We start from the raw sequence: 27,798 nt of genomic DNA on the forward strand, positions 1-27,798 counted from the left end.
ATTACGATGAAAGCTTCATCTAGTTATTACATACGCACACACACACACACACACACACACACACACACAAACACACACACACACACACAATCATTCAAGTAAACAGTGAGTGAACAGGAGGATCCTGATTCCATCCACACTGATGAAGCATTTCTCATTGTGACATGACAGGTCAGCTTTCAGTTGCAATGCAGTCACTAATGGCCCATTGACAAAAAGACCATATGAGGAGATTCATCAACAGCAAACAGTCACTCCTTATATTGTGCAGCCTCATGGGCACTCACAATGGAAGAGTGCCCATGAGGCTGCACAATGCACACCCTTAGCCCATCTGTAAGTGACACCTGAATCTACACAGTATGCATACATCCTCGATCCGAGCCCTACAAACTCCACAATCTGCAAGCCATTAGCCTCATCTTTCATCAAGTCGATAACCTTTCAGTTCTGAAGTTTTATGCTGTAAGGATTATCAGCCACATATCAACATGTATCGAATTCCTTTGGATTGCACCAATTACTTCATATTCTTCGTAGCCTTTCACACAGTAGATGAAACTATCTGTATCCATATAAAATAACTTCACATCAACGAAGTTTGGTTTTGCAAATTTTTAGTAGAATCGGTGCATTTGGAGTTTTGAGAGGTGCAGAGCACACATGCCGATGTACACAGGCTTCATGAGCTCCACTGAAATCCTACCCATCTCCAGTGACATGTCCTTCATTGAAGATTGTGGAACACTTAAAATTTGGCCTGATGACGTAATCTCTTGCACCATAACGCCAATCCCAACGGTAAACTAAATGAATATCGCGACAGTTTCTAGCATTCTCCATGGTTTTGCCGAAATTTGAATTATTCATTACTTCATAAAATCTTTTTCAAAATCGCACTTCATGAGAGTCCTCTGTATAGTGTTTAAGTCAGTGAACTCCTTCAACCTGTGACGCTGTTGAAGGAGATGCTGCAGGAGATTCTAAGAAGTCGCATCCCCAACTTGGAACACTACTGGAGGTTTCTATAGTGTAGGATGTATATGTGCTTATTCCCCAGCGTTGTCATCAACTTGAAGACGAAACCTTTTTCGCGGAACTAGGCTCTCTGGATATAGCAGCAAGTCACTGTGCTAATTACCAAACTCTGTGGTATGTCCCAAGTCAGCCTCCAGGACACCTCCCTGCCAGCCTCAGCAGCCAAATCGAGGAGTGCATCCTTCATTCCAACGATTTCATCTTTGGACAAACATCGTAATACTCCAAAAGGCAGGGTTTGTTGCAATGGTTGTCTATAGAGTTTGTTTACATTCAAGTAAAGTATGCAACTAAAATCATCGGATGGCCTATAATCATGCTCACTCAGTCGAGGATTATTCACCTTGGGGTAGCTGCGGATGCAATGGCAATGTCGTCCGCGAATCCTGCAATTGGAAAAGAGCAACATATTAAAACCTGTAAACGTTGATACGCATCGTTTTTAAGGTTGTGGCATACGAAAACCGCAGTGTGGTTTGCGAGAAGGCATGATCCAGAGCGTAAATACCCAGGCATACACTCTGGAATTTCTCAAAAACGTCCACGAGCAAGTGTACATCTGTCTCCATCTACAATTCAGTATTTCCTCTAAATCAGAGATGTTGAACTCCTGCCAGTACTCTGCATCTGTTATGGCAATGCTTGTGAGTTCGCAGGTGAATGCAGTTATATCTAGGTACTTGTATCGAAAGACACCTCTTTTCTCTACAAGCTGAAACTTTGCTTCTTTGGAGAATGCAACTCAAGTGATACACATATCCTCTCAACACATGGAGTCAGCAAGCTTCTGTAGAGGTGCCTGAATAAATCGTAAGGAATCCCGCAAGTAGAGCGATATTCTTGATGTCATTTTCTTGGAGAATGAAATGTATTTTTCTGCATTCGCTTCTGATGCTGGCCTTATGATTCTCCCACTCGAAAGTGAGCATCATATTTGGACAAAATATAGAACAAGATGGGTATGTGCCATGTCAGCTTGTACTTCAAGTTGCAAGCATTGTGAGCTGCATCACAGAACTTCCCTATTACCTGACAGTGCTCACTGTGTGGAGCTTCCTCTTTTCTATCCAAAGGGAAATCATTATCCTGATAGTTGGTCATTGGGTTTGTTTTTTTCTGTAAAGGCCATCAACATCGTATACAAGTTTTTCGAGCTCAGAAGGCAGCCAACTCAGAGGATTATCCATGACATATAAGCCAAATTTGTTGTGACTGGAATCATATGAGTACACATCCTGATACACTGCCAAGTACAGTATGTGTCGTTCTGTGAAAGTTGTGTAAGAGGCATTGGGATCGCCTTCCAATGGGCCACAGGAACGAGGAAGCACTCAAAATCAGCGTGTACAACAAACGGACATCGTTGCTGGTGGTAGGCGTTCTTAAACTTTAAATACTTTTCGAGCTCAGTGGGCATTTGCACACATACTGGTCCCTCGGTCAAGCAACCAACCAGATGTCTTTTTAAATAAGAAAGCAAAAGAGTTGAAACAACCTCAGAAAAAGTGCCTTGCCCCTTATTTTCACTCTAGCAGATAGTAGGCAGAATATGCTTTTGGTTCAAATTGTTCAAATGGCTCTTAGTACTATGGGACCTAGCATCGGAGGTCCCCTAGAACTTGGAACTACTTAAACCTAACTAACCTAAGGACATCACACACAGCCATGCCCGAGGCAGGATTCGAACCTGCGACTGTAGCAGCAGTGCACTTCCTGACTAAAGTGCCTAGAACCGCTCGGCCACAGCGGCCGGCCTATGCTTTTAATTCAGATGTTGGAAAAATGGAAATGAGCGATTGGGGTCATTGGCCAGGAGGCCTCTTGCGGGGCAGGTCCAGCCGCCTTGGTGCAGGTCTTATTACATTCGACGCCACATCTGGCGACCTGCACTCCAGATGGGGATGAAATGATGATGGAGACAGCACAACACCCAGTCCCTGAGCGGAGAAAATCCTCGACCCAGCCGGGAATCGAACCTGGGTCCGTAGGACGGCCATACGTACGCTATCGGGGCGGACCTTGATGTTGTAGAATGGCAATAAATCCACAGGTGAGGGTGCTGACTGGCTGCTTTGGAAAAGTAACCTCACATCTCCTGACTTGTTTCTATTCTCATCTTCATGCAAACCATATATGTGAAGCAAGTAATAAGGGTTCTGTCTCCTGAATTATGGAAAGTCTGGATGCGTGATGGGGAATGAGATGCCTTCAAAGTCATAATACCTGCAGACGTTAGATATTCCCTACGTGTTTGTAAAATAATCGTGTATCAGGTAATTTCTATCACAAGCCAGAAGTGACCCTGTATCGCAACATTTATTCCCCTTCTTGGTATTCTGGACATTAATACATACCATTTCAGCGCCTATACCATCTGGAACAGGGATGAAACTGGACACCAATTAACTGGATAAAAATGTGCGAGTATATATCAACGGGGAGTATGCAGCTGAGCACCTTACCAGAGCCTCTTCATATCATAAAAAGGCTTCAGTAAGACACTATCAATAAAATTCCATACCACACGGCAACTGCCACGTTCTGCAATATCACACCATCCTTTACGAAAAGTTTCAAAATGTTTTTCTCTGTAGAGTCATTACTGTGATCTTTAGGGTGGTGCAAGCCGGCCGAAGTGGCCGTGCGGTTAAAGGCGCTGCAGTCTGGAACCGCAAGACCGCTACGGTCGCAGGTTCGAATCCTGCCTCGGGCATGGATGTTTGTGATGTCCTTAGGTTAGTTAGGTTTAACTAGTTCTAAGTTCTAGGGGACTAATGACCTCAGCAGTTGAGTCCCATAGTGCTCAGAGCCATTTGAACCATTTGAGCCTTTAGGGTGGTGCAACAACATACAGTAGAGAACTGTTATTGACCTGCTGGGAACTGACGATATCAGGGAGCTCTCTTCCCAAAACTGTTTGGCATGCTTGAAGATAAGTAGCCAGATGACGAAATCCAGCATTGACATTATCGATGTGGGATAGTAATATCCTATCCTTGAAGGTACCAGTAACCACAGGGTAGTGTAAAGTGGCTCAGTGTTTTACCAGATGTTGGTAAACAAGTTGGGCTGTGGGGCTGCTACTGCTAGACCAGGGAGGGGATGATGGTGACTACTCTGACAGTGCCAACGTGCTGTCAGTGGAGTGGAGATGGTCACCTGACAGCCCCACGCAAATTGACGCTAATGTCGATGGTAACACTCCACTGTTGCTCGACCGAGGTGATGCAGGCATCGGTGATTGCGATGTTGTAAGCACGAACCCAGACACATCACTCAAACATGGCAATACAAGGTCATTGAGTAATTCTGAAACGCATGCATCACAGCAACCTATAAGCATCATGTAAGATTACACACACACACACACACACACACACACACACACAAACACAAGTAGACGTAGACAGATACTTAGAAAAAACCTCCACCTTACTGGCAATCTTCTTCCAGTCTAAGAGTCCTATTGTAGGTGCTCAATGCAGAGACAGTAGAGACAGTACGTCATATTTTTGAAGTGGTTGTATAAATTCTACATCATCGCTTAGATGGTCTGGCTGACGTATCAATATATCATCCTGTTGTAGTTCAGCATCATCGAGAAGAGGTGGTGATGGATCCCCATCGCCCTCCAAGTACCAATGTCTTCGTCATCACCTTATGCAGAACATTCCATGGCTAATCAGACCGAAATGAAAAGGGGCCGTTCAGTGCTGATTATTTACAGCGCAAGTGTCACACGCATCTGGGTGTGGGTAAACATGTACAATTAGAGAGACAGACAGACAGAGCGAGAGAGAGAGAGAGAGAGAGAGGCAGACAGACAGACAGAAAGAGAGAACGAGAGAGAGAGAGAAATCATCAGAAAGACGTCTCCACTCGTGTGAATTTAGCGCAGCGCTAACATTTGTACTTTTCACTGCACGTGTAGCACTTGTCTCCACCTACCACTAGTTCATGCTTTTCGTGAGAGCGAAAGTTAGTTGTAGTTCCCACACATACATATGTGAAATCCAGCATGCTAGGAGTATTGCCGACTGGTACTACATGAACAGACATGGTACTTGTAATCCAACGTGCCTTCGGATGATACTACAAGTGCATGCGATGTACAGTGATAACGTTCCAGGCGTAATCTAACGAAGGTCGCACTGCCTGTCAGCACCTGCTGGTGGAGGTCTCTGGTTATCAGCCACACCTAGATTGCATCTGCGAGCTCAGGCCCCTGCTTCTTCAGTGATCATAGCCGTACATTTTCTGAAGCATTCATAAACGTGTATTGTCCATATCTCTTCTTCAGGACATTCTTCCGCTTCCAGATTCTGATCACACAGATTTTTAGATTTCTTGGAACCAGGAAATCTTGTCACTAGCTTCGACGTAAACTGTGCTATCTCTATTATCATATGTTGAGAGTGATGACACCATACCTTCATGCGCCACCCCTTCATCATCTCAACATTCTGCGCGAAAAATCGTGTCAACCACGCCGGCATTTGCCGAGTTTTAACACACTACACTCAGCTATACGGTTTGGATGAAGCAAAGACTGTGGAATATCTCGTTATTACTTGTCCGGCGTCAGAGAATGCAAGGAATGTAATAGCTGTATACACAAATATTCCACACTCGTCGTAAGACCCTTGTGTATTTTCGACCACCTTCGCTCTTTGAGCCATCATTGTACAATGCGTTGTATGTTGTGTAACGCCTTTACATTTATGCTGCAGGGTGTATGACTCCTGTCATTGGCGAGTAGTTTACAAAACAGTCGTGTACTACTAATGCATATGCTGCAGTGCCGACAGGGAAATTTTGCAGTGATTCGGATTCATGATGTATGTCCGCATTTCCAATTTTCACCGTCTCGTGTTGCCATGGCTGCAGTCCTCTCACATCCGCCTGGTAGTTCTTACATTCCCTCCGATGATCTCTATGTTGCCATCTGTCAGCAGGTGGGGTCACTTTGGCATCACCACAGGTCCTCCCTTCACGGGAATGAGCTCCGGGTTATTAAACCTAACCCAGCGGCTTGGACGACCTCTTCTCAGCCCGCTCGCTGCAAGGAGATCATTTTAACTAGGATGCTTATTGGGGACTGTCTTTTCAGCCATCGCCATTTGTTAAGTGGTGCTACCTCACTACTTTGTGCACATTAGGACTCACTTTTAACTGTCGGCCATTTTCTGACGGAATGCCCTTTTTTTAACCGCTTACATTCCCGTTTGAGTTTGCTAGCTGAGTTTTCGACCGTTTTTGCGAACGACGCACGGGCTGTCGACTGCGTTTTACATTTTATCCGTGGTAGTAATATGGGGAAGACCATTTAATTTTTAGTTATGGACCTCCGTTTCTCTATGGCGTATTTTATAGACCTTTCTCCACATCCCCGATTTTTGCTCTCTTCCCTCGACTGGGACTGACGTGTAATCGTTTTTAACTTCTCTCTTTGTCTTCGTGTTTTACAGTTTTGACCCTAGTTGTTTTTGGTCGCTAAAACAAAAACGGAACAAAACAAAACTGCTATTAGTGATAATTCCTTAAACTGCTTGGGCTAAGCGTGCATCCGAAACCATCGGTAGTCTCGTAATGTGATGTGTATGGTCTTGCGTTCATGTCATACAACAGCCCATATTCGTTTCTGTCCCAGTAGAGCTATAAAGTATCGTATGGAAGAAGCTGGGAATTTCGGTAAACTCCAATACTGGTTAGTACACAGTCGTCAAACATACTTGAATACGTTTCAAGATTCCCCTTCCTGTCTTTTTGCAGCGCCAGAACAATAAAGCGAGATGTTTCTAACTGATAGAAGTCTTAATCTTCCATGCTTGCCGAGATGATTGTCAAAGTACTGAAATTGTAAACCCTGAATTCGAGACATGTAAAGTTTCAGATCCTCTTTGTCCGATATGGATAGGTGCAGTATTTTCCATAAGAATTCATCCAGCACAGCTTTATACTCTTCTTGTCCTTGTTATAGAATGTACAAGTTATTATTTGTAGCACTTCGAACTATAATTTGCTCCTGCTTAGCGTTCATAATAGTATAACTGCTATCTTCAAAGAAACCTATTAACATTCTGAATGGAATGCACACGCTAAAGAAGATATCTATCGATCGGTCTAGGAACCATTCTCCATTCTGTAGGGAATTCAGATCCGATGTCAATGCAAAAACATCTGTCTTCAGTGTCTATGTGATCACATGTTTCTGGTACGGTCGATTTCGACTCCATTAACTTCGTATCTTATATCTTCAAAAAGAAAGGAAAATGCATAACAAGTAAAGCACAATGTTTCTGGTGACGCGAAAGTCTTTTTAGGTGTAAAACCCCCCTACAAATATACGAAACTCTTGCATTAAAGAGTCGGTCCATCTTCATGCTTAATAGTAATTCGTATCTCGTCATTTTTATTAAACGCTGTTGAGACGAAGTGCTTACGGAAATAATATTCCTGGCTGATGATATGCCCGTCACACTGAAGTGGCGTCGTTGTATCAACTAATGTCATTGCGAAGTTTCATGCCAATGAATTTAAGAAACTCTTAATTCTCGCGTGTTATCACAGTCTACTTCCACTGCGGAGTGGTCGTGTGATGGCTGAGTATGTCATATTTACACTTAATAATACCGCCTCAGTAGAAGTTGGGCTATAGTTTCTTCACTGAGAAAATCGACTAGATTCGCATTGCGCTCTACGATATTCAGCTCGAGATGGTCTAACATCCGAACAGTCACCGGAAGGCATATTGGATTACTGGGAACCTCGCAATTTTATAACCAGTACCCACTGTAGAAAAAAATGCGTATACAGTGTGGACTAATCTGTCCAAGTATGAATTCACCACCATACTACACTTTGCACGAATCGTACTGACTGGCAGCATGTCCACAGGCAGATTCGACTCGCAAGTTTTATCAGTGTTGTGTATCAGCATTTGTCCCCTAGAGAAACCTAGTAGGAATGCTACTGAACCTTCCTGGCTAAACTCCACTGTCTCTTCCGTTGTTTTCATCTCTGTTCTAAATGTATTAACATTTGCGTGTAACTCATACCTTTACAGATCGTTTTACATACGCATTAAAATCGTCAATGTCGTAAGAGCCAAGAGGTGTCTCCACAACTTCGTGGTCTAATTTTCAGTTGCTCTGCAGCACTACTATCAGTGTCTAAAGAAAAAAAAAAACATCAACAATGTGCTTGCAGACGGCATTTCCCGATGTTGGCGAGAAATCAAGCGGAAATCACCGTAAGTAAAAACCAACATATTGTTAACGAATCAAATCATAATGTAAATAACACAGACTACTGATGAAGTCTTACCTCAATAAAGCGAAACGCATCTGGTGAAAAAAACGCGCATTTTTTGTAATTGCAACGACAGAACGAAAATACCCTAAAGAATTGTAAAGCAACTATGGACAATATGGCCACACAAATGAAGAATCGAAAGTAGACGGTGTTTCGTTTTTCTTTTTTTTCCTAACGTACGCAGCCCAGTTAATTACATATCCTCCACTCTCCCGCATCTAAATTGATAGTTCCATGTTCTTTGGATTTCCACATCGCCTTTGGCAATGTATTCCGCATGAACACGCAGCGGAATCTGGGGATTTTTACTTTTCTAGCAAGTTTAAGCAATTCTATGTTTTAAGCGGTCTGTCCGGTAGTATCGCTACGGGCTTTTTCTTGTTGTTGATGTACGACGCAAGCCCTCTCCCGTAATTTTTTTAAAAATGTATTTCCTTACCGATTAGCAGAGTCGCGTTGGTCATATTATGCCTTTCAGCATCTTGTAGTTGCTTCTCAGCGTTTCGCGCATTCTTTGCGGTTTGATCTGTGGCAGCGACTCTCACAGCTAATGAACCAATGGATGATAACCCAGAAAATCCAAGGGCTAGAAACTGAATTGTTCTGACAGATGTCTTCGGTATTGGCAGAACCCTGGGAGTTTTAACACGTCTTTTCCTTCGTCCTTTGTTGAAATGTTGCACGATGAAGAACTGCATCTGTATAACTACACGTTAGCTCTATGTCAGTGGCCAGAAGGCCACATTCGATGAGTACTGTTTTGTGAATGCCTTTTGCACCAAGTGATAGCGAACATTTTATAAAAAATATGATATAAAGTGACAAATCTAGCTTCAGCCATGCAGGTATTTTCAACCTTCAAAACTGCCATTATTGATCAGACACAACCCACATGTCACCCGTGACCGCGGCTTTCGGGCAAACTTTTACATAATCCTGTAGGTTGGAATCGTAGAAGGAGTGCCTTTGGGACGTCACCAGTTGCTGTAGAAGTTGAATGCGGCCCTGCCTTATACGTTTCAGAAAACTTAGACGCATCAGAAAACGTTCCACTTAGTATTCGGTGACAGATATGGTTTCAGCATGACGCTGCACTTCCATACACTGGAATGAAGCCTCCCCCCCCCCTCCCCACCCTCTGTCCCCGCATCATAGACTACTAGATTTTTATTTGTCGTGACCCTTAAAGGAACAATTTTATAGTACTCCAACCACGGGTGAACACGATCTAATAGCTCACGTGGATACCACTTCAGCAATGGTGGATGTAGGTGTGTTGTGTAGCGTCCAGTAGTTGCGAATAAGTGTTTGAAAATATTAGGTGATCGCTTTGAACATCTTCTCTAAAGTTAAAGTTGCTCGTATGTATATCTACTGGCTCTGTGAAGGTACCCTGGATGACAAATATACAAAATGGAACTATTTTGTGTAGCATAATGTGCAGTCTAGTGTAGCCTACCAATTGTGTTTCTTCTGCCTCATTGGCTACAGACTGTGTTACTGTATCCAGTGTTATTTTTTATTGGCTTTGTTTGTGTCATGAACGAAACAAAATGGTCGTTTATGTCTGTAAGAAGTTCATGTAATCATGTAATCATGTGTGAAATTAACATAAGCAAATACACTAGATACCACATTGTAGAGGTCTGGATACAATTTCATGCTTCAGCTACAAAGAAAGAACGTACAAGAGCATCGGTGCTTCTGCATATCCGTTCCCCATGGCATTCCTCGTTTCACTGGCCGAATTGGATAGTACTGACACAGCGCGGAAGTTATGCTACCTTTTCTTGGTCACGCTGCATGCAGTTACAGCGTTGCGAGAGCCTCGTTTATGGAGTCTATTGGCGGGATTATATTATCCTAAATATGCTTTTGTCTCGAATTGGGATAAGGAATCATATACCGACAGCCAAGTGCAGCATTTCTGTTCACGCTTTATAGAAAACTGCGAGCATTCACCCAGTTGTTGTGCTATCTACATTTACATCTGCATACACACTCCGCAATCCACCGTATGGTGCATGGCGGAAGGTACTCCATACTACTACAGTCAATTTCTTGCCTGTTCCACTCGCAAATAACGCCAGGGAGAAACGACTGTCTGGATGCCTCCGTTGAGCCCTAGAGTCTCCTTATTTCCAAGGTCCTCACGAGAAATGTACCGAGTAGAATCGTTCTGCAGTCAGCATCAAATGCAGTTCTCTAAATTTTCTCAATAGAGCTCTTCGGAAAGAACGTCGCCTTCCCTCCAGTGATTCCTATCTGAGTTGCAGGTTGTTCGAACCTACCAATAACGAACGTAGCTGTTCACTTCGATGTCTTCCTTTAATCCGACCTAGTGTGGATCCCAAGCTCTCGAACATTAGTCAACAATGGGTAGCACTAGTGTCCATATGTTGTCTCCTTTGCAAATGGGCCACATTTTCCTAAAATTCTCCCAATAAACTTAAGCTGACCAGTCGCCTGCCCTACTAGATTCCTTACATGCTCATTCTATTTCATACTGCTTTGCAACGTTATGCCTAGATATTTAACCGATGTGGATGTGTCAAGCAGCAGGGCACTAAAGATGTACTCGAGTGGTACATTTTTTTTTACTAATCATCTGCATTACGTTATATTGGCTGCATTTAGAGCTAGCTGTTCATCATCCCAACAAGAAATTTCATCTAAGTCGTCTTGTATCCTCCTATAATCTCTCAACGACGATACCTTCAAAATGGTTCAAATGGCTCTCAGCACTACAGGACTTAACTGCTGAGATCATGAGTCCCCTAGAACTTAGAACTACTTAAACCTAACTAACCTAAGGACATCACACACACCCATGCCCGGGGCAGGATTCGAACCGGCGACCGTAGCGGTCGCGCGGCTCCAGACTGTAGCGCCTAGAACCGCTCGGCCACTCCGGCCTGATACGATACCTTCCCATACACCACAGTATCATCAGCCAATAGGGGCAGACTGTTGCTTACTCAATCCGACAGACCATTAATGTATATAGAAAATAACAGCGATCCTGTCATACTTCCCTGAGACACTCCAGATATTACCCTTGTCTCTGATGAACACTCGTCGTTGAGGACAACATACTGGATTCGTTTACTTAAAAGGCCTTCGAGTCACCCATACACCTGGGAACCTATTCTGTATGTTTGTACCTTTATTAACAGCCAGCTGTGTGGCACTGCGACAAATACTTTACGGAAATCGAGGAACAAGATGGCCCTTCATCTGTGGGTCGTAGGGTTTCACGTGAGAAAAGGGCAAACTGAGTTTTGCACGAGCAATGCTATCTGAAACCATACTGATCTGCGGACAGAGGCTTTTTCTGAAGTGTTGGCAGAAGAGCCAACACTGTGTTGCTAGAGGAGGCCGAAATGCACGCGTTTAATTACACGCTGACTGGCGTGAGGTCTGGAACAGTTAAGGGAATTAATAGTAGCAAATAAAGTACGTAGTTGATATAATACTTAACTTTAATCCACAATTGGTGTACATCGCTCTTGACGGTACATGTTATAATGTCAATATCAAATGCTATGGCGCCTTGCTAGGTCGTAGCAAATGACGTAGCTGAAGGCTATGGTAACTATCGTCTCGGCAAATGAGAGCGTAGTTGTCAGTGAACCATTGCTATGAACGTCGGCTGTACAACTGGGGCGAGTGCCAGGACGTCTCTGTAGACCTGCCGTGTGGCCGCGCTCGGTCTGCAATCACTGACAGTGGCGACACGCGGGTCCGACGTATACTAACGGACCGCGGCCGATTTAAAGGCTACCACCTAGCAAGTGTGGTGTCTGGCGGTGACACCACATTTTCCTCCCAAAAAAATTTATTAAGCGAAAATATGTTAAGGATTCTGTAGCAGGCCGATTTACAGATGTTGGTCTGAATTTTTGTTCTGATTAGAAGCCGAGCCATTTCACTAATACCATGTTCCCTCGATGTCTTATGACCGGTTCTATGAGTAAAACGTCCGATTTTGAGCTTTTCTGTTCTTCACCTGAGCAAAAACTCCCTGTAATTTCTTCACCATCACCCTAAGATGTTTGTTCTTGAGTTAGTGTGCTGCAGTTTGGAAACTGTACGTGTCTCCATTGACCAGTTCAGTAGACAGGACTTCTCAAATGCATTTCTGCATTTCGAAATACACACAAATACGTTGAACTTCTACTTGTATAGATCCACCATGTTGATACGGTTGTATACTGTATATATAAGTCTATTATCACAGACATCAATAACCTTGTTTATAATTATGTTAGTAGTGATTTGTGGTAGGATGTTTACCCGTTTCTACATCCTCTGAAGATTAAATTGCTTGCAGTCGCGGTTTTTGATCTTTGTGTTCCACCATTCAAATATATTAGGTTCCAATTGGAACAGTGGTGAGCAGTGATTTATTCCATACAGTTCGGTTACCGCTTTGAAATACCTGTTGTAAAGTTCGCCTCCATGGTTCACTTGAAAGTTGTTGGAGCACCAATTCGCTCCAGCCTGCAGCTACTGTTCCCAAACCTCTGAAACGTCTTTCCCCCTCTTAACCTTCACAGGTAGAGTCCAAGAAAGTCATAATACACTAGTGTCAAAAATTATAGCAACAAACAAAAATTCTTCAAGGTTGCGTATATTTTGCGCAAAACAGTATAAACAGGTGATAGTAAAGTAGAAGCAATGTAAACAATACAGAATGTAATCAACTGTAACATACATAATGGCAGACAAAACATTCTTTTTTTCCAACTTAACGGATTTGCACATACATTCTGACAACAGATTAAAGTGCTCAGTATGGTATGTGACCACCTCTGGCACCAATAGAGGTCTGACAATGACAGGTCATGCTGTGAATGATGTCATCAATCTCATGTTGAGGCAATAACGTCCATTCTTCCTGCAGAGCTGCTCACAAGTCTTGGATAATGGTTGGTGGATGCTGATGTGATGTAACCAATCTCCCTAGTGCTTCCCAGACATGCTCTATGAGATTCAAATTGGGAGAGAGAGTAGGCCAAGCCATGCGTGCAGAATCTTCCATTTTCAAAAAAGCATCAAACACCTGTGGTTCTCTAAGAGGTCGGGCATTATCGTCCATCAGTACCAGGTCTGGGCCCACAGCACCTCGCAACATCCGTGCGTGAGATCTCCTCACGGTACCTGACAGCAGTTAAATCTTGCTGATTCTCCCCATACTGTCATGAAGAGGTGTTCGAGTGGTCAACATAATCCTGTCCCACACCATTAGGGATCCTCCTCGATATAGCTTTCTTTCCACCATGTTTGGATTCGGAAATCATGTTCCACGTGCTCTCCAGATGCGAATCCATGGAGAATCATTCTCCAGAACAAATCGGGGCTCATCCGTGAAAAGAACATTGGCCCAGCGTTCAACTGTGCAGGTGACATGTTGACGGCTCCACTCTAGACGTTCCCTTCTGCGAAGACACGCCAGGTACACATACAGCAGGTCTCCGACAATAAAGGCCACTCTGCTGAAGCCTTATGTACACCGTCTGCCTCGATACAACACGTCCAGGGGATGCTGCGAAGTCAGATGGCAGTTGCAGTGCAGTAGTCAGGCGGTACCGTCGTGCCCTCACAGCCTAATAACGGTCCACTGTTTCTGATGTCAAACACGATCGGCTCCGTCGTATCTGGGATACAGTTTCGGTCTCTATGAACTGTCGCCTCATCCGAAAAACAACAGAACGATTCACATTAAGCCATCGAGCCACATCAGTTTGCGAATCTCTTACTTCCATTTCTACCTATGGCCCTCCACAGCAGAGAGTCTGTAGGTGTCTTCTCTGTCCCATACAGGACTGTCCGCGATTGAGTACACAGTGATTGTGGATGTGGGACTACCCTACAAACACTACCCCGCCTGAGAGGTGCCCTGACGTCTTTTCTGGCGTGGTTGTCCGTTGATAGGAATACCATCTTCCTTGCAGAACAAGATGGCAACGACATCTGTTAACAGTTTGTATGACTATATCTTGAATTAGATACAGGACGGGGAATAGCAGTTTGTTACTTTAATTTTGGACAGCAGTGTATACAGAGTGATTATAATTAAAGTTAAACTTTCAAACCGCTGTAGAAATAACACCACTGGTCAGAATAACGTCAAGGTGCAACGGAATATTATCGGAGAAGGGGGGAAACATATGGTAAAAGAAAAGTAAATAGTTACAAAATGTAGGAACAGATGGCGCTGTAAGCGAAATAATTTAATAGTGGTCGACTACAGATGACAAATGAATCATAACAACAATGCCTAAGGTGTACGTTTGATGTTAAAAAAACTGTACTACGTAGTGTACATGGGTGTCTAGGTGTGATACTGTTAGTTACTTAAGCCCATCCACCGCGGCAAGAACATGTCACATTGCGATACTACTGCGAGTTACTTTAAGTACAAAATAGCTAGGTGTTTATATACTTTTGCCTGCACTGCCTCGGGCTTTGCCCTGCCTTGTGGCAAGTACGCTAAACACTTCAGCGGCTGCGTGTATGGCAGGGCATCCATCTTCTTCTGCTTAGTTGCTGCGGTGTGAGCTGTTTCCACACCTTGCCAGATTGGCTCACCTAGCAACGCTGAGTCGGTTCTGTTGTATTTTGCAAGGCGCAATATCCTTGCTCCCTGGCGACTGGCACTGCTGCAATCTACTTTCTACTCTGCGCCTTTCTGACGAAATATGCTCGGTGCGCTACACGATTCTGGAAAATCGGCCGCCACCGAGGTCCACTGGCAGCAATGTATTGACGAGTAAGACGAGTAAGACCGCGAATGGCAACACTGTAATCTACTGTTACCGTTAGTTTACTGCCGGAAAGTAACACTAACAAAGGAACCTCCCCATCGCACCCCCCTCAGATTTAGTTATAAGTTGGCACAGTGGATAGGCCTTGAAAAACTGAACACAGATCAATCGAGAAAACAGGAAGAAGTTGTGTGGAACTATGAAAAAAATTAGTAAAATATACAAACTGAGTAGTCCATGCGCAAGATAAGCAACATCAAGGAAAATGCAAGTTCAGGAGCGCCGTGGTCCCGTGGTCCCGTGGTTAGCGTGAGTAGCTGCGGGACGAGAGATCCTTGGTTCAAGTCTTCACTCGACTGAAAATTTTACTTTCTTTATTTTCGCAAAGTTATGATCTGTCCGTTCGTTCATTGACGTCTCTGTTCACTGCAATAAGTTTAGTGTCTGTGTTTTGCGACCGCACCGCAAAACCGTGCGATTAGTAGACGAAAGGACGTGCCTCTCCAATGGGAACCGAAAACATTTGATCGCAAGGTCATAGGTCAACCGATTCCTCCACAGGAAAACACATCTGATATATTCTATACGACACTGGTGACAGCATGTGCGTCACATGACAGGAATATGTTGTCGACCCACCTAACTTGTACATGGGTAAAAAGATTCTTCTACCTTGCCCCATTTAGGTTTTCTTGTCGATGTGATAATCACTCGCAAAAAAGTGATGAAACCATAAGAGTTTTTCACATAAACTGAAAATAAAAAATTAAACTTTTCACTCGAGGGAAGACTTGAACCTAGAAACTCTCGTTCCGTAGCTGCTCTCGCTAACCACACGATCACGGCGCTCCTAGACTCCCAATGGTCTTGATGTTGCCTATCTTCGCATGGACTATTCAGTTTGTATATTTTACTAATTTTTTTCATAGTTGCACACAACTTCTTCCGGTTTTCTCGATTGATCTGTGTTCAGTTTTTCAAGGCCTATCCACTGTGCCAACTTACAACTAAATCTGAGGGGGGTGCGATAGGGAGGTTCCCTTGTAAGTAAACGAGCACTATTGTCTACAGCCACCTGTTCAGTACAGTGTGTAATCTGGAATGAGATTTTCACTCTGCAGCGGATTGTACGCTGATGTGAAACTTCCTGGCAGATTAAAACTGTGTGCCGGACCGAGACTCGAACTCGGGACCTTTGCCTTTCGCGGGAAAGTGCTCTACCAACTGAGCTACCGCAGCACGACTTACGACCCGTCCTCACAGCTTCAATTCTGCCAGTACCTCGCCTACCGAGTTCGAGTCTCGGTCCGGCAGACAGTTTTAATCTTCCAGGGAGTTTCAGTGTATAATCTGTTGGTAATCTGAAGAGTGAACAGAGCTCGTAGGGGGGAAGTGACCTTCCTCAGAACAGCACTACAGCTGTGACACAGGGTGACTAAGAATCAGTTTCCCATCCAGCAGAGCAGTGCAGTGTGATGACGTACATATACTCTGTTGATTTATGTTTCTTGCGTTATTTATATCAATTACTAATATACATATATACACATAGTCAACACATTTAGTGGAAAATAAACACTTCTAGTCATGTCTGAGCACTGACATGTAAAAGTCGTTTTGTGAAAAGGCCAGAATAACATTGGGTAGCAGCCTATGGGTCCTCGTTGGGATGGATGTTGGTAGAGAGATTGCAGTTTCGCCTGCTCGCTCTTCGGTTTACAGACAGACTTACACAGAACGGATAAAGCTCACAACTGGCGCACAAGAACGCCTTACCAGGCACCGAACGTGGCAAAAGGTTGTAACACTACCGCCCTTAAACGGACGTGCGTTAGCTGTATAAAGCCTGTACTGTAATAAGTTCACGGGCTTCACCTTATAACCAAGGATTTTAGTACAAAAATTGACCGCGTGTACCTAATAGAAGCAATATCGGACTTGTAATCAGTCAATAACTACAGTGATGCATCAAGCAAATGTAAAGCATAATTGCTCGTTCGCATGGACAAGAAGTATACACAGTAGATGCTACCTATAATTAATGATTCGGTCGCCAGCCTACTTAGGCAATGAGTGAGCTTTTCCTTGTACAAGTGGGTGCATGTACAAGCATAGTAACACGTAGTAATGATGCGTTATATGGCAAAGTTTGGACCAGGAAAAATCCACTGAACTAAAGCTTTCCCTTTTTGTACTAATTCGGACGAGATAAATTCACACAACACCACACAGCAATGACTACTACGAACTGCATTTTGTATATTGATCAGACTGAAATCGGGCATAGATTGTCCTAGAATGAGCAGTTTTGAAAGCACACATACAATGTTACTATTAAAATTGGAAAACAACACTAATACACTTAGGATTTAATATAGAACTTAACTTTACTGGTCAAATCTGATCAGCACATTTCAAGGTTTGAAAGAATGGACAAGAAAAGGGGGGGGGGCCTGAAACTGTTATGGTCGTTATACTGAAACTATTAAGTACTGAAGGCAAATTAACACTCAAAATTATAAATCTATGGATAACTACTCTTTTGTCTTACTTCTGAATAATTTAACTGTCATTATTTCTGTCTCAGATTAATTAAATAACATCGCTAACTCAATTCAAAAACTCTCTTCCAAGTTAGTCATACTTTTGTCCTTTACCAACATTTGCAATAATTCACAGAACTTTTAAATTTCTTTATAGCAAAAGTTTGACTACTGATAATTCTCATTTACACTAATTATAAACTTTCAGTTCAGGATACTCGGGTTGCACAATACGAGGTAAGGATCCTGTCTAGGTCAGTGATCAGGATAAGTCATGGCTAAGGCAATTCTGGTAAAAGTCACGTTATTATTGAACGGTTAGAAACATTTTCGACACTGGTCCACACAAATACACTTCTAAAGATGAAATAAATGTTTGACCTGTGCAAGTCGGTGCGGCGGTTGGCGGGCAGCGAGGTAGCGGGCAGCACGGCACACATACAAGCGCGGCTAAGGCTCACGCTACATAGGCACTTTCCATCTTCTTAGCGTCGAATCTTTCCAATTTTGTGCCTCAGAAAATAGCCATGCCAAGTAGTCGTCGGAATCGGTGTACCCGAGGCTCAATGGAATCCACTTTTCCTAGGTAGCCGCCTCGGTACAGTACGTGTTCCTCTGACCAATTCACCACTCCGACTCTTACTGATGCTCGCCTCCGACTGTCTACTGAGCCCGTTGTGCCGAACCGCGCCAGTGTGCGTTTTCCCGCGCTCGCCTGCCTCCACCTTTTCCCGCTCCCCTACAGGTAGGGTATTCACCACAGGTTTTCTACTACACATATCCTAATGCATTACCTACGTATGGACCAAGTGTTTAAATTACAATTTCCATATTTTACAATAGTTTTAACATTAAGTACACTTTCTTTTGATTATCACATCATTTGAAATCTAACATAATTAATAATATTCATTTCAAAAGTTACTCACAGTTTCTTTAACATCACGAAAAGAGCAAGAAATTAAATCAACCATTTTTCACACTAATTTAGAGAAATTCATAAAGAAAAAAAATATTATATGTACAGTTGTCGTTACAAGGTCATGGAACTGATGAGTCAAGTGCATGATGGTACATACTGTGGTGTCACCGCCAGACACCACACTTGCTAGGTGGTAGCTTTAAATCGGCCGCGGTCCATTAGTACATGACGGACCCGCGTGTCGCCACTGTCAGTGATCGCAGACCGAGCGCCACCACACGGCAGGTCTCGAGAGACGGACTAGCACTCGCCCCAGTTGTACGGACGACTTAGCTAGCGATGCACACTGACGAAGCCTCGCTCATTTGCAGAGCAGATAGAATAGCCTTCAGCTAAGTCAATGGCTACGACCTAGCAAGGCGCCATTAGCCTTACATAGCTTGTATCTAAAGAGTCTCATTTGTATCGTCAAGAGCGATGTACCACAAGGATGGATTAAAGTTAAGTATTCCAGGAGCTACGTACTTTTCTTTATAGCATTCATTACGTATCCTGTTTCAGACCTATCTACTAGCCTGCGTGAGTTAACGCGTGCCTTTCGGCTACTTCCAAGTGGCGTGGTTGTCTTACTACGCCACAACACATACCACGAGCAGGCTAAGAGTACACCAAAAACCACGTGAACCAAGGGATAGTACTGGGTAGTACAATTGAAAACACCATGTAGACAATGTAGTCGAACTGGCAGCAAGTTAGCTACATAACTGGATATGCTGATATTTATCATTCCAATGCAAATGCAGAAAGTAGATAGTAGCTATGTCATCTACATTCTGTATACAAGCAAAGACTACGCAGCACGATTATCATTCAGATATCGCATTTGTGTATGGTTGGTTGTGAGAAGATGGTGTTATGCCCCTCTAAGGGGAACAAACGTCTAACGGAATTTAATAATGGCACGATTATTTATGTATCAAAAATGCGGATTATCGTTCCGCAATGTTGCAGTTCTCATTGGTCAGGGTTCCAACAGTGTCTTGCGAATCTGGAATGACAGGTTCAGCAACCGCGCCTACTAGCACGTGCGAGGAGAGGCATACCGTTCGCTCGGCTGTTTACGGTCCTACGGACGCAGTGACGCGTCAGAGCGTTAAGCTGGCAAGGTCAACAACACATCAAGCATGGCAGCGCAGATGGTTGTCGGCTTGCAAGGCAACCACTTTTCGCAGAAAGCAGACGTCCTGTTGTTGAAAATGGCTCTGAGCACTATGGGACTTAACTTCTGAGGTCATCAGTCCCCTATAACGTAGACCTACTTAAACCTAACTAACCTAAGGACATCACACACATCCATGCCCGAGGCAGGATTCGAGCCTGCGACCGTAGCGGTCGCGCGGTTCGAGACTGTAGCGCCTAGAACCGCTCAGCCACCCCGGCCGGCCCTGTTGTTGCATTAGACGGCCATAGCAGCGCCGCCAGATGTCGTGCTGGAACGTGCCTGCTTCTACTATCCATTTGACTAAAGATAAACAAAAGGTGTCCTGCAGCTGGACAGTATTTAGGGAGGCGTACCGCCGTTCACACAAGGCCTAGACTGCAGTTCAGACATTCCTCCCCATGTTGACGCTGCTGTCTCTGCCGGCGACCGGCCACAAGCGCTGCGAACAACATTGTCCGTCACCGCGACAACACTGATGGACGTGGTTGTGGATTTTGTAAGACTTTGTTTAACTTATTCTTGTACAATACTGACTGTAGACTGTTTCAAGGGAATTTCAAACCCGTTCATAGGTGGAAGAACTTTAAACTTTTGTTGAACCTCAACTAAACGTATAGATGGAAGAAGTTAACTCTTATTCTATGGTTGCTTCAAGAGGGTCTAAGTGAGACGTAGAATTTTAATTTATGTGACGAACTTATTCTCTAAATTTCAGCCTTCAGCCAGTGATTTTCAACTTGTAAATCTTGTATAATTCTTCGTTGGAGCAGACGAGCAGTGTTTATTATTTTTTTTTAAATCAACTTTTTGAAGAATCTATGATACTTTTGGTGACGCAGATGTCGGATTCTTCAGTGGCGACGAGGATTATTAAAAGTTTCTTGTGTGTGCCAATAGCAACTTTCGGGGAGTTGTGTATATTCTCAGACTGAGTCAAGTTATTTCTTTGTTTTTCAGAATGTTCGCAACACCCAATGTTACTGCATATGTGTTGTTCTCATTCCGGCACATGCAACCCGCTCTGAATGCCATAGCACGCTCTGTAGCTGCAGTTACAGTTTCACTGCTGGAGATATTCAACGGTCTCTCCAGAACTGACACCATGGACAACACATTCCGGCATGGAAGCCCCTTTATTCCAGACATTCGACCACAAGGGGGAACCTTGGACCAACTACATTCCGAGGACGGAATGATAATAAGCAGCAATGTGCTTTTCTGTTGGTTTAGCCAGGACCAGAGATATTGTAAGTGGGCTTCTTCTGTGTTGGCAGCGCTGTGTAGCACTTTGCATTGGATCTCTGACTGCGCTTTCTTTGTAGGAGACTCTGTAGCCGGTTTGACTCGTTGTTGGAAGTTAGTCGCTAGTAGTGTTGGGCAGTTGGAAGTTAGTCGCCAGCAGTAATGGAAGTGCTGTTGGGCAGTTGGAGGTGAACAGCCACCAGTCATTGATGTTAAATGTGAGAAGTTAGCATTGATGGAGGGTAGAGGTCTCAAGTGTTAGCGTGGGCGAACGACCTGGAAGTATCCGACTTGGAGATTGAAAATTATTCATGATTATATATCTTTGTACTGGGTGTCAATGACGATTTAGATTCGTGTCTGAACTGCATGTCACATTATTAAGGTAAAAAATACATTATTTGGTTTGCAACAAAATCTTCCCTTTACTAACCACATGCCTATTAGCAGTTAGTGGCTTTAGTAGTTGGAATCTTTTATTTAGCTGGCAGTATTGACGCTCGCTGTATTGCAGTAGTTCACGCAATGAAGATTTTTGTGAGGTAAGTGCTTAATGAAATGTGTAGGTTATTGTTAAGATTTCTTTTTAGTCAGAGCCATTCTTTTGAATTAATTATTTGAAGTCAGGTTGTAATTTTGTTTGAGCAGTCAGATTGCGTTGCGCTAGAATATTGTAGGTCAGCGTTGACATGATAAAAAAAAGTAAAGAGGAAGTAGGTTCACTTGCATTCAATTTCACTCAGCAGTTTAAGTAAAATATTTTAATAAAGAAGTTTCAATATGTCATCTCTTACAAGAACTTACTGCTGAGGGAGGGCCCCATGCCCTCCTATAAGGTCAAATCCAGTTTGCTTGAAATTTTGATTCCTATGTTCATGTAGGTGCAACTAGACATAAGTTTTTCAGCTGTCACAATCTGAGTGGACAATCATACAGAGAATGGATGTCAGATACAAGGGCTACTATTTGCAATAATCAGGATTGCAGATAGTCATATGTAGCTTCATAGCCACGATATTAGCGTGCGCAGTGGGTGATGGAAACTGGACAGACTTCATGAAATTAACAGACCCTTCGTTAGAAATGTGTTTGCGCATCATAAGGGCCTTTGAATTGTCATTGTGATCAGCAACAACTCTGTAATACATATCCCAAGTTTTCACAACCAGGATAACCTTGTAGCCCCCTTCAACAGTCTGAACAGATTCGGCATCAAGGAAGACCTGAAGTCATTGCATCTGTGAGGTCAACTGTAGCAAAAATTCTTGCACCTGCTAAACAGGTCAAGATGTCCTCTACCTTCAGCACCGTGTATAAGTCCACCACAAACTGGAAGTTTATTGTGTTTTTGAGATCACTACAGATGTGAAGGGGGCTGTCTGGTTTTTCTGTTATGACTATAGGTTTGGCCCACAGATTTTTTGAGACAGGGTAAGGAGGCCCTCATCCTGTAATCGTTTTAACAGAAGCTGCAGATTATCTCAGAAGGCATAATGCACATTACGTGCTTTAAAGAATTTTGGGGTGCCGCATGGGAGTATGGCTATATGTGCTTCCAACTTCCTGACGCCTGATCCTGGTTGAGAAGAAACGGAATTGAATTTTGGAAAGGATTTGTCAAGTAAACTGCAAACGCTAACGGGAAAGTACACAGTGGGTGTACAGTCATGTATCTCTAGCCCCAACAGTTTTACCACTTTTGGAGTATCCACTACAAGGATGTAGGCCCTGATAGTGTGGGCACTGTACCTCATTTTGATGCTATTTCTGCCACTTGGAGTGGCTAACTCCCTGTCTGTCTTCCAAAGACATTTCGAAATTATCACTCGTGAAATGTCAAATGTGGCAAACTATCCAGATGACATCATCATCACTTGAAACAATGCTGAGAATCTAGCAAACAACTTAAACATCATTTTCAGTACTCCGGAAAGCAACTCTTAGACGCAATAAGGAAAAGTGTAGCTTCTTTTTAGAATAGGTCCAATACTTGGGACACATACACATTTCTAAAGGCATTTGTCCCATACTTCGATGTGTGGAGGTGGTGCAAAAATTGCGCAGAACAAAAGATATTCCACAACTCAAGTCAGTACAAGGACAGTTGAATTATTACCGAAAATTCATAACATAGCCACCAGCAGTCGCACACCCTCTTCATAAACTGCTCAGGAAAAACGTAAGGTGGACACCAGTGCGAGACAGGGAAATTCGAAGAATTTAAGCAGGCACTCCTCTGCCACACGTGTCTCACCCACAATGATCCATCCCAACCACTCGTTTTAGCAGTACATGCGTCTGACAATGCAATGGGGTGGAGCAATCCTTTGCATTCATCTCCGAGAGGCATCGAAATGATAGACAAATTGAAAAAGAGGCACTGGCCATCATCTTTGACCTTAAAAAATTCATAATTACATACAAGGAAAAAAATTCTTGTTGCTGACAGATCATAAGCCCATTTGCAAGGTGTCAGCATCCATCCCTACCAAGATGGCCCTTTGCCTAAAGCAGTGGGCACTACTTTTATCTGCATATAATTATGACGTACAATTCCATCCCACCATGCAAAATGATACTGTCAGTCTTCTGTCCAATTACCATTCGTTCAGGACGTAGGATTTCATGAGGACCGCGAAGTATTTTTCCACTTAGACAACGCGGCAGAAGAAGGAGTAACCAGCCTCCCACTGGACACAATGCTGGTGGACAAAATCTCTGCACACAAATCAGTTATCAGGGAACTCCTTTCTTTGGTCCACTGGTGGTGGCCCTCCTATCCATGACACATCAAGAATGCAGGAACCCAGGCATACTGGCACAGGAGACAAGAGTTTCAACGTTCCACAGCGTGCTACTCCTACAAAATAGAGAACCACTGCAATACAACGACTGTTCCGACAACGGTACAGCAATGGGTGCTGGCCCTACTCCACGAGGGACACTAGGGGTTTGTCCTCACCAAGAGGCTGCCTCACCAACACGTGTAGTGGTGGGGTCTCGATGCCACCAACACACAGGTGGTTGTATCTTGCACCACCTGCCAGAACAAGCAAGCCACCACCTCACCGATTCTTCCCATGGCCGGTCACTTTCATGCCACGGTCGAGAGTGCACCTGGCTTTTGTCAGACCACTTATAGGCCATAACTGGCTCATAGTCACTGATGCAGACACAAGTTGTCCTTATGTCTCCCGAGAGTAAAACACCTCATCCAGTCAAACAAAGGTGGCGCGCCACACTCTCACTTTAAGAACGTTGTCATATTTTAGGGCTCGATCTAGGTCTTCCCCGATACTACATTTGCCGTGTGTGGTTAATGACTTTTTGTACATTAGGAAGTTGTGGGCAGTGAGCCAAGGCCGTAGTGGAGGCCACCAAGAACAGAGAGCGAGATGAATCGTAGGCCATAAATGCTGAGCACAGTGAGTGGGCCTTATTAGCGATTTTGGAAATCAGTGATTCTTACCGGCAGAGGGTCTTCTGGCGGAAGCTCTCTCGCCCTTCTGCTTCGGGTCGGACGGGGCGCCAGTCTGCAAAACATTTTACCTTGGCCAGACACCAGTCCATCATGGAAGATGAACGGATGGGTGAAAGTGAGTGGAGAAAGACATTTAAGAGGGACTGTTGGTAAACTGAGCTTTTTTGCAGACTGTAGGAAGGTCATAAAGCTCTGTACATTTTCATCTTAGAAGCTGGGGCGACACGGACGGTGTGGCAGGCACACATGTCTAGTGGAGGTAGGGTTCTAACTCCCCCGTCCCCGCGCCCCTCTCCTGACGCCAGGAAGTCGACAGTTTCTTTCACTGAGCGGCAAAGAAATATATTTCATGCGCGCGACTGTCTGGGAAGCTTAACAGCTCCTTTCAGAAATTGGAAATGCTTGGTCCAGAAAGATTAGATCACTCTGTAAATGAGGGACTGTGGTCCCGTCTAGGTAGATGTTTTTTGCCAAAACATGGCCGTGCTTACCGTGATAACGACGCCTCCCTAGTCTAATATTATATTTTTTCACACAGGAGAGATTTGGACTTGCTGTTTGGCTCCTCTTAGGATAAGTAAAGTAGAGGCTTGCTCTGCCAGAGTGGGAACCCCAGTGTTGAGTCTGGACTGGCTACCAGGCCAGCATAATAGTCAAGAGGAGAGATTCAATGAGTAGGATGCAGCTCGATTGGTTTGTGCAATGTGGGGGCTGTTTCGTTTCGCTAATTCAGCTAATTTCCCATACCGAAGCTTGGTGGCAAGTGGTGGTAATTCTTCGAGGACTTCTGATTCTCCCCTGGTGGAGAAACTCAGGCCTTTCCGTGGTGTGTGCCACTTCCAGTCTGTATGTGATGGTGGACTAAGAGCCTGTGGCAGTTTTCAAATGTAGCGATAGTGGAACTACATATCATCGGGACATATCGTTTGTCAAAAGTGTGAACTTATTCGTCCTAAGTTGGCCGTCTGATGTATGCCAGTTCCAGAACGCACTGTCGTGCTAGTGAGTCAAATTTGACCAGACCAGCGAACGGGTGCACCTCACACTGAAATGTGCCGAGATTTCAGGTCTCTGGTAGGAAAGATTCCCGCGGTCTGATAATCAGAACGCCAGACCTCTCCCACAGCGCGCCGTTTCCTGCTGCCGCCTGAATCAACGTGAAAGGTTAAAGTAGTGCTGCACCGGCGTAGAGTTGTTAAATGATATTCACAGCTCTCTCTCTTCCCAGATAAACCATAGTTTTTGGCACAGTCGATCGTAGTTGATTCCATTTGAATAGAGTTGGGCCTCACAGTGGATTCCTGTAAGCAAAGTCAGATTGCGTTATTGAAGGGATTAATTCACGGGAGAATTTGTATAGCTTCCACACCAAGCTATGCTTTCCCTATCGAACACCGTTCCTTTTTTTTGTGTAACAGTTATCAGCTAGTTGTAGTTACTAAATGTTTAATAAAACTTCTTATTATTTTGTAAATTTAAATACGGCACATTTCTCATTCATACTCCCTCTACTATTCACTGTTTTTATTTTAGTGTGGTGGTACATGAGTAGCTTCACTGAGACATACATTTGTGATTAAAGCGAGCGACCGCCTGCAATTGGCGTGCCTTGGCGAGGATTTCGAATCATGGCACGCACTTTTGTGAGGTCGTTAGTACGTTATCATGCGGAACGAGCGCGTATTTTTCGTTTTTTTTTTTTTCCAAAGTGAGACTATGGTTCACAGAGCACATATAGACTCGGGTTTGCCACTGTGTGTTCTATCTCAGCAATTTTTAGTACCGGGTGATCAAAAAGTCAGTATCAATTTGAAAACTGAATAAATCACGGAATAATGTAGATAGAGAGGTACAAATTGACACTCATGCTTGGAATGACATGGGGTTTTATTAGAACCAAAAGAATACAAAAGTACAAAAAATGTCCGACAGATGGCGCTTCATCTCATCAGGATAGCAATAATTAGCGTAACAAAGTAATACAAAGCAAAGATTATGTTCGTTACACGAAATGCTCAATATGTCCACCATCACTCCTCAACAATAGCTTTAGTCGAGGAATAATGTTGTGAACAGCACTGTAAAGCATGTCCGGAGTTATGGTGAGGCATTGGTGTCGGATGTTATCTTTCAGCATCCCTAGAGATGTCGGTCGATCACGATACACTTGCGACTTCAGGTAACCCCAAAGCCAATACTCGCGCGGACTGAGGTCTGGAGACCTGGGAGGCCAAGCATGAGGAAAGTGGCGGCTGAGCACACGATCATCAGCAAACGACGCGCGCAAGAGATCTTTCACGCGTCTAGCAATACTTTGTTGTTGTTTTTTTTTTTGTTCTAATAAAACCCCATCTCATTCCAAGCATGTTTGTCAATTTTTACCTCTCTATCTGCATTATTCCGTGGTTTATTAAGTTTTCAAATTTATACTGACTTTTTGATCACCCAGTATGTTGTAGTCATTTTATTTCAGTGTATGGATTGTTTGTGTCTTTCTTTCTTGTCTTGTCATTGACTTCTGCGTCATTTTTTGTCTGACGTGTACTTGCTAATAGCTTTGTGCAAGCTTTTGGGAACAAATTTGATACTGGGGATGTGTACGACAGTTAAGAATTGGTTTTGTTTCATAGGCTTTGGCACAAATGTGTGCATTATTTAAAAGAAGATCAGAGTAGAGCCGTGGTGTGTGATTACTAGAATCGGAAACTTGCGGAAATAGCAATCGATTTGAATGCTTATGAGAAGCGAAGCTCATCTGCAAAATAAGAAGGCTGAGCAGTAATGTCTTCCAATACAAGCCAGCCGTTGATGCAGAACAAGATAGAACGGCGGAAGAAGTTGACTTAAATCAGTCTGCAAATAGAGCGCAATCTGAAATGCAGAATGCTCCGATGATGAGGGTTTAGTTCACTCAGGAAGTGAAAGTGAAAATACCAAGACAGTAGGTCATGTAGGTTCTTTAAATACGGACAGAGATACAGCTAGGGAAAGTAACGATACGATTTCGCGGGCAAGGCGTCAGAGAGCAGCTGAGTCGCGTGCGTCTACGCCAGTGTACGTTAGTAGTAGTGAGAGCATTCAGTTTATGCAAGAAGCAGAGAAGAGACGAGAGGAAAGGGAAGAAAAGAGACTTGCAGGAAGAAGATCAAAGATAGGAGATCCTTATTAATGAAATTAAGGAAATACACAAGCGACAAGACAAGGTGGAAGTGAGACAGGAGGAATTCATAAAAGAAATTAAGTAAATTCAAAGGAGGGCTGATGAT

At 43.7% G+C, this 27,798-nt stretch overlaps 1 protein-coding gene across 1 annotated transcript in view; it reads right to left on the minus strand.

Moving 5' to 3' along the window:
- LOC126199148 (uncharacterized) overlaps positions 1 to 27,798 on the minus strand; it is a 94,291-nt gene that overhangs the window by 29,947 nt on the left and 36,546 nt on the right. Inside the window, exon 3 of the mRNA XM_049935904.1 lies at positions 1,382 to 1,424. Within this exon, the coding sequence (XP_049791861.1) occupies positions 1,382 to 1,424 (43 nt within the window). The remainder of the gene's footprint in view (positions 1 to 1,381; positions 1,425 to 27,798) is intronic.

The sequence above is a fragment of the Schistocerca nitens genome, chromosome 8 (assembly GCF_023898315.1).
Source record: "Schistocerca nitens isolate TAMUIC-IGC-003100 chromosome 8, iqSchNite1.1, whole genome shotgun sequence".
Taxonomy (NCBI): domain Eukaryota; kingdom Metazoa; phylum Arthropoda; class Insecta; order Orthoptera; family Acrididae; genus Schistocerca; species Schistocerca nitens.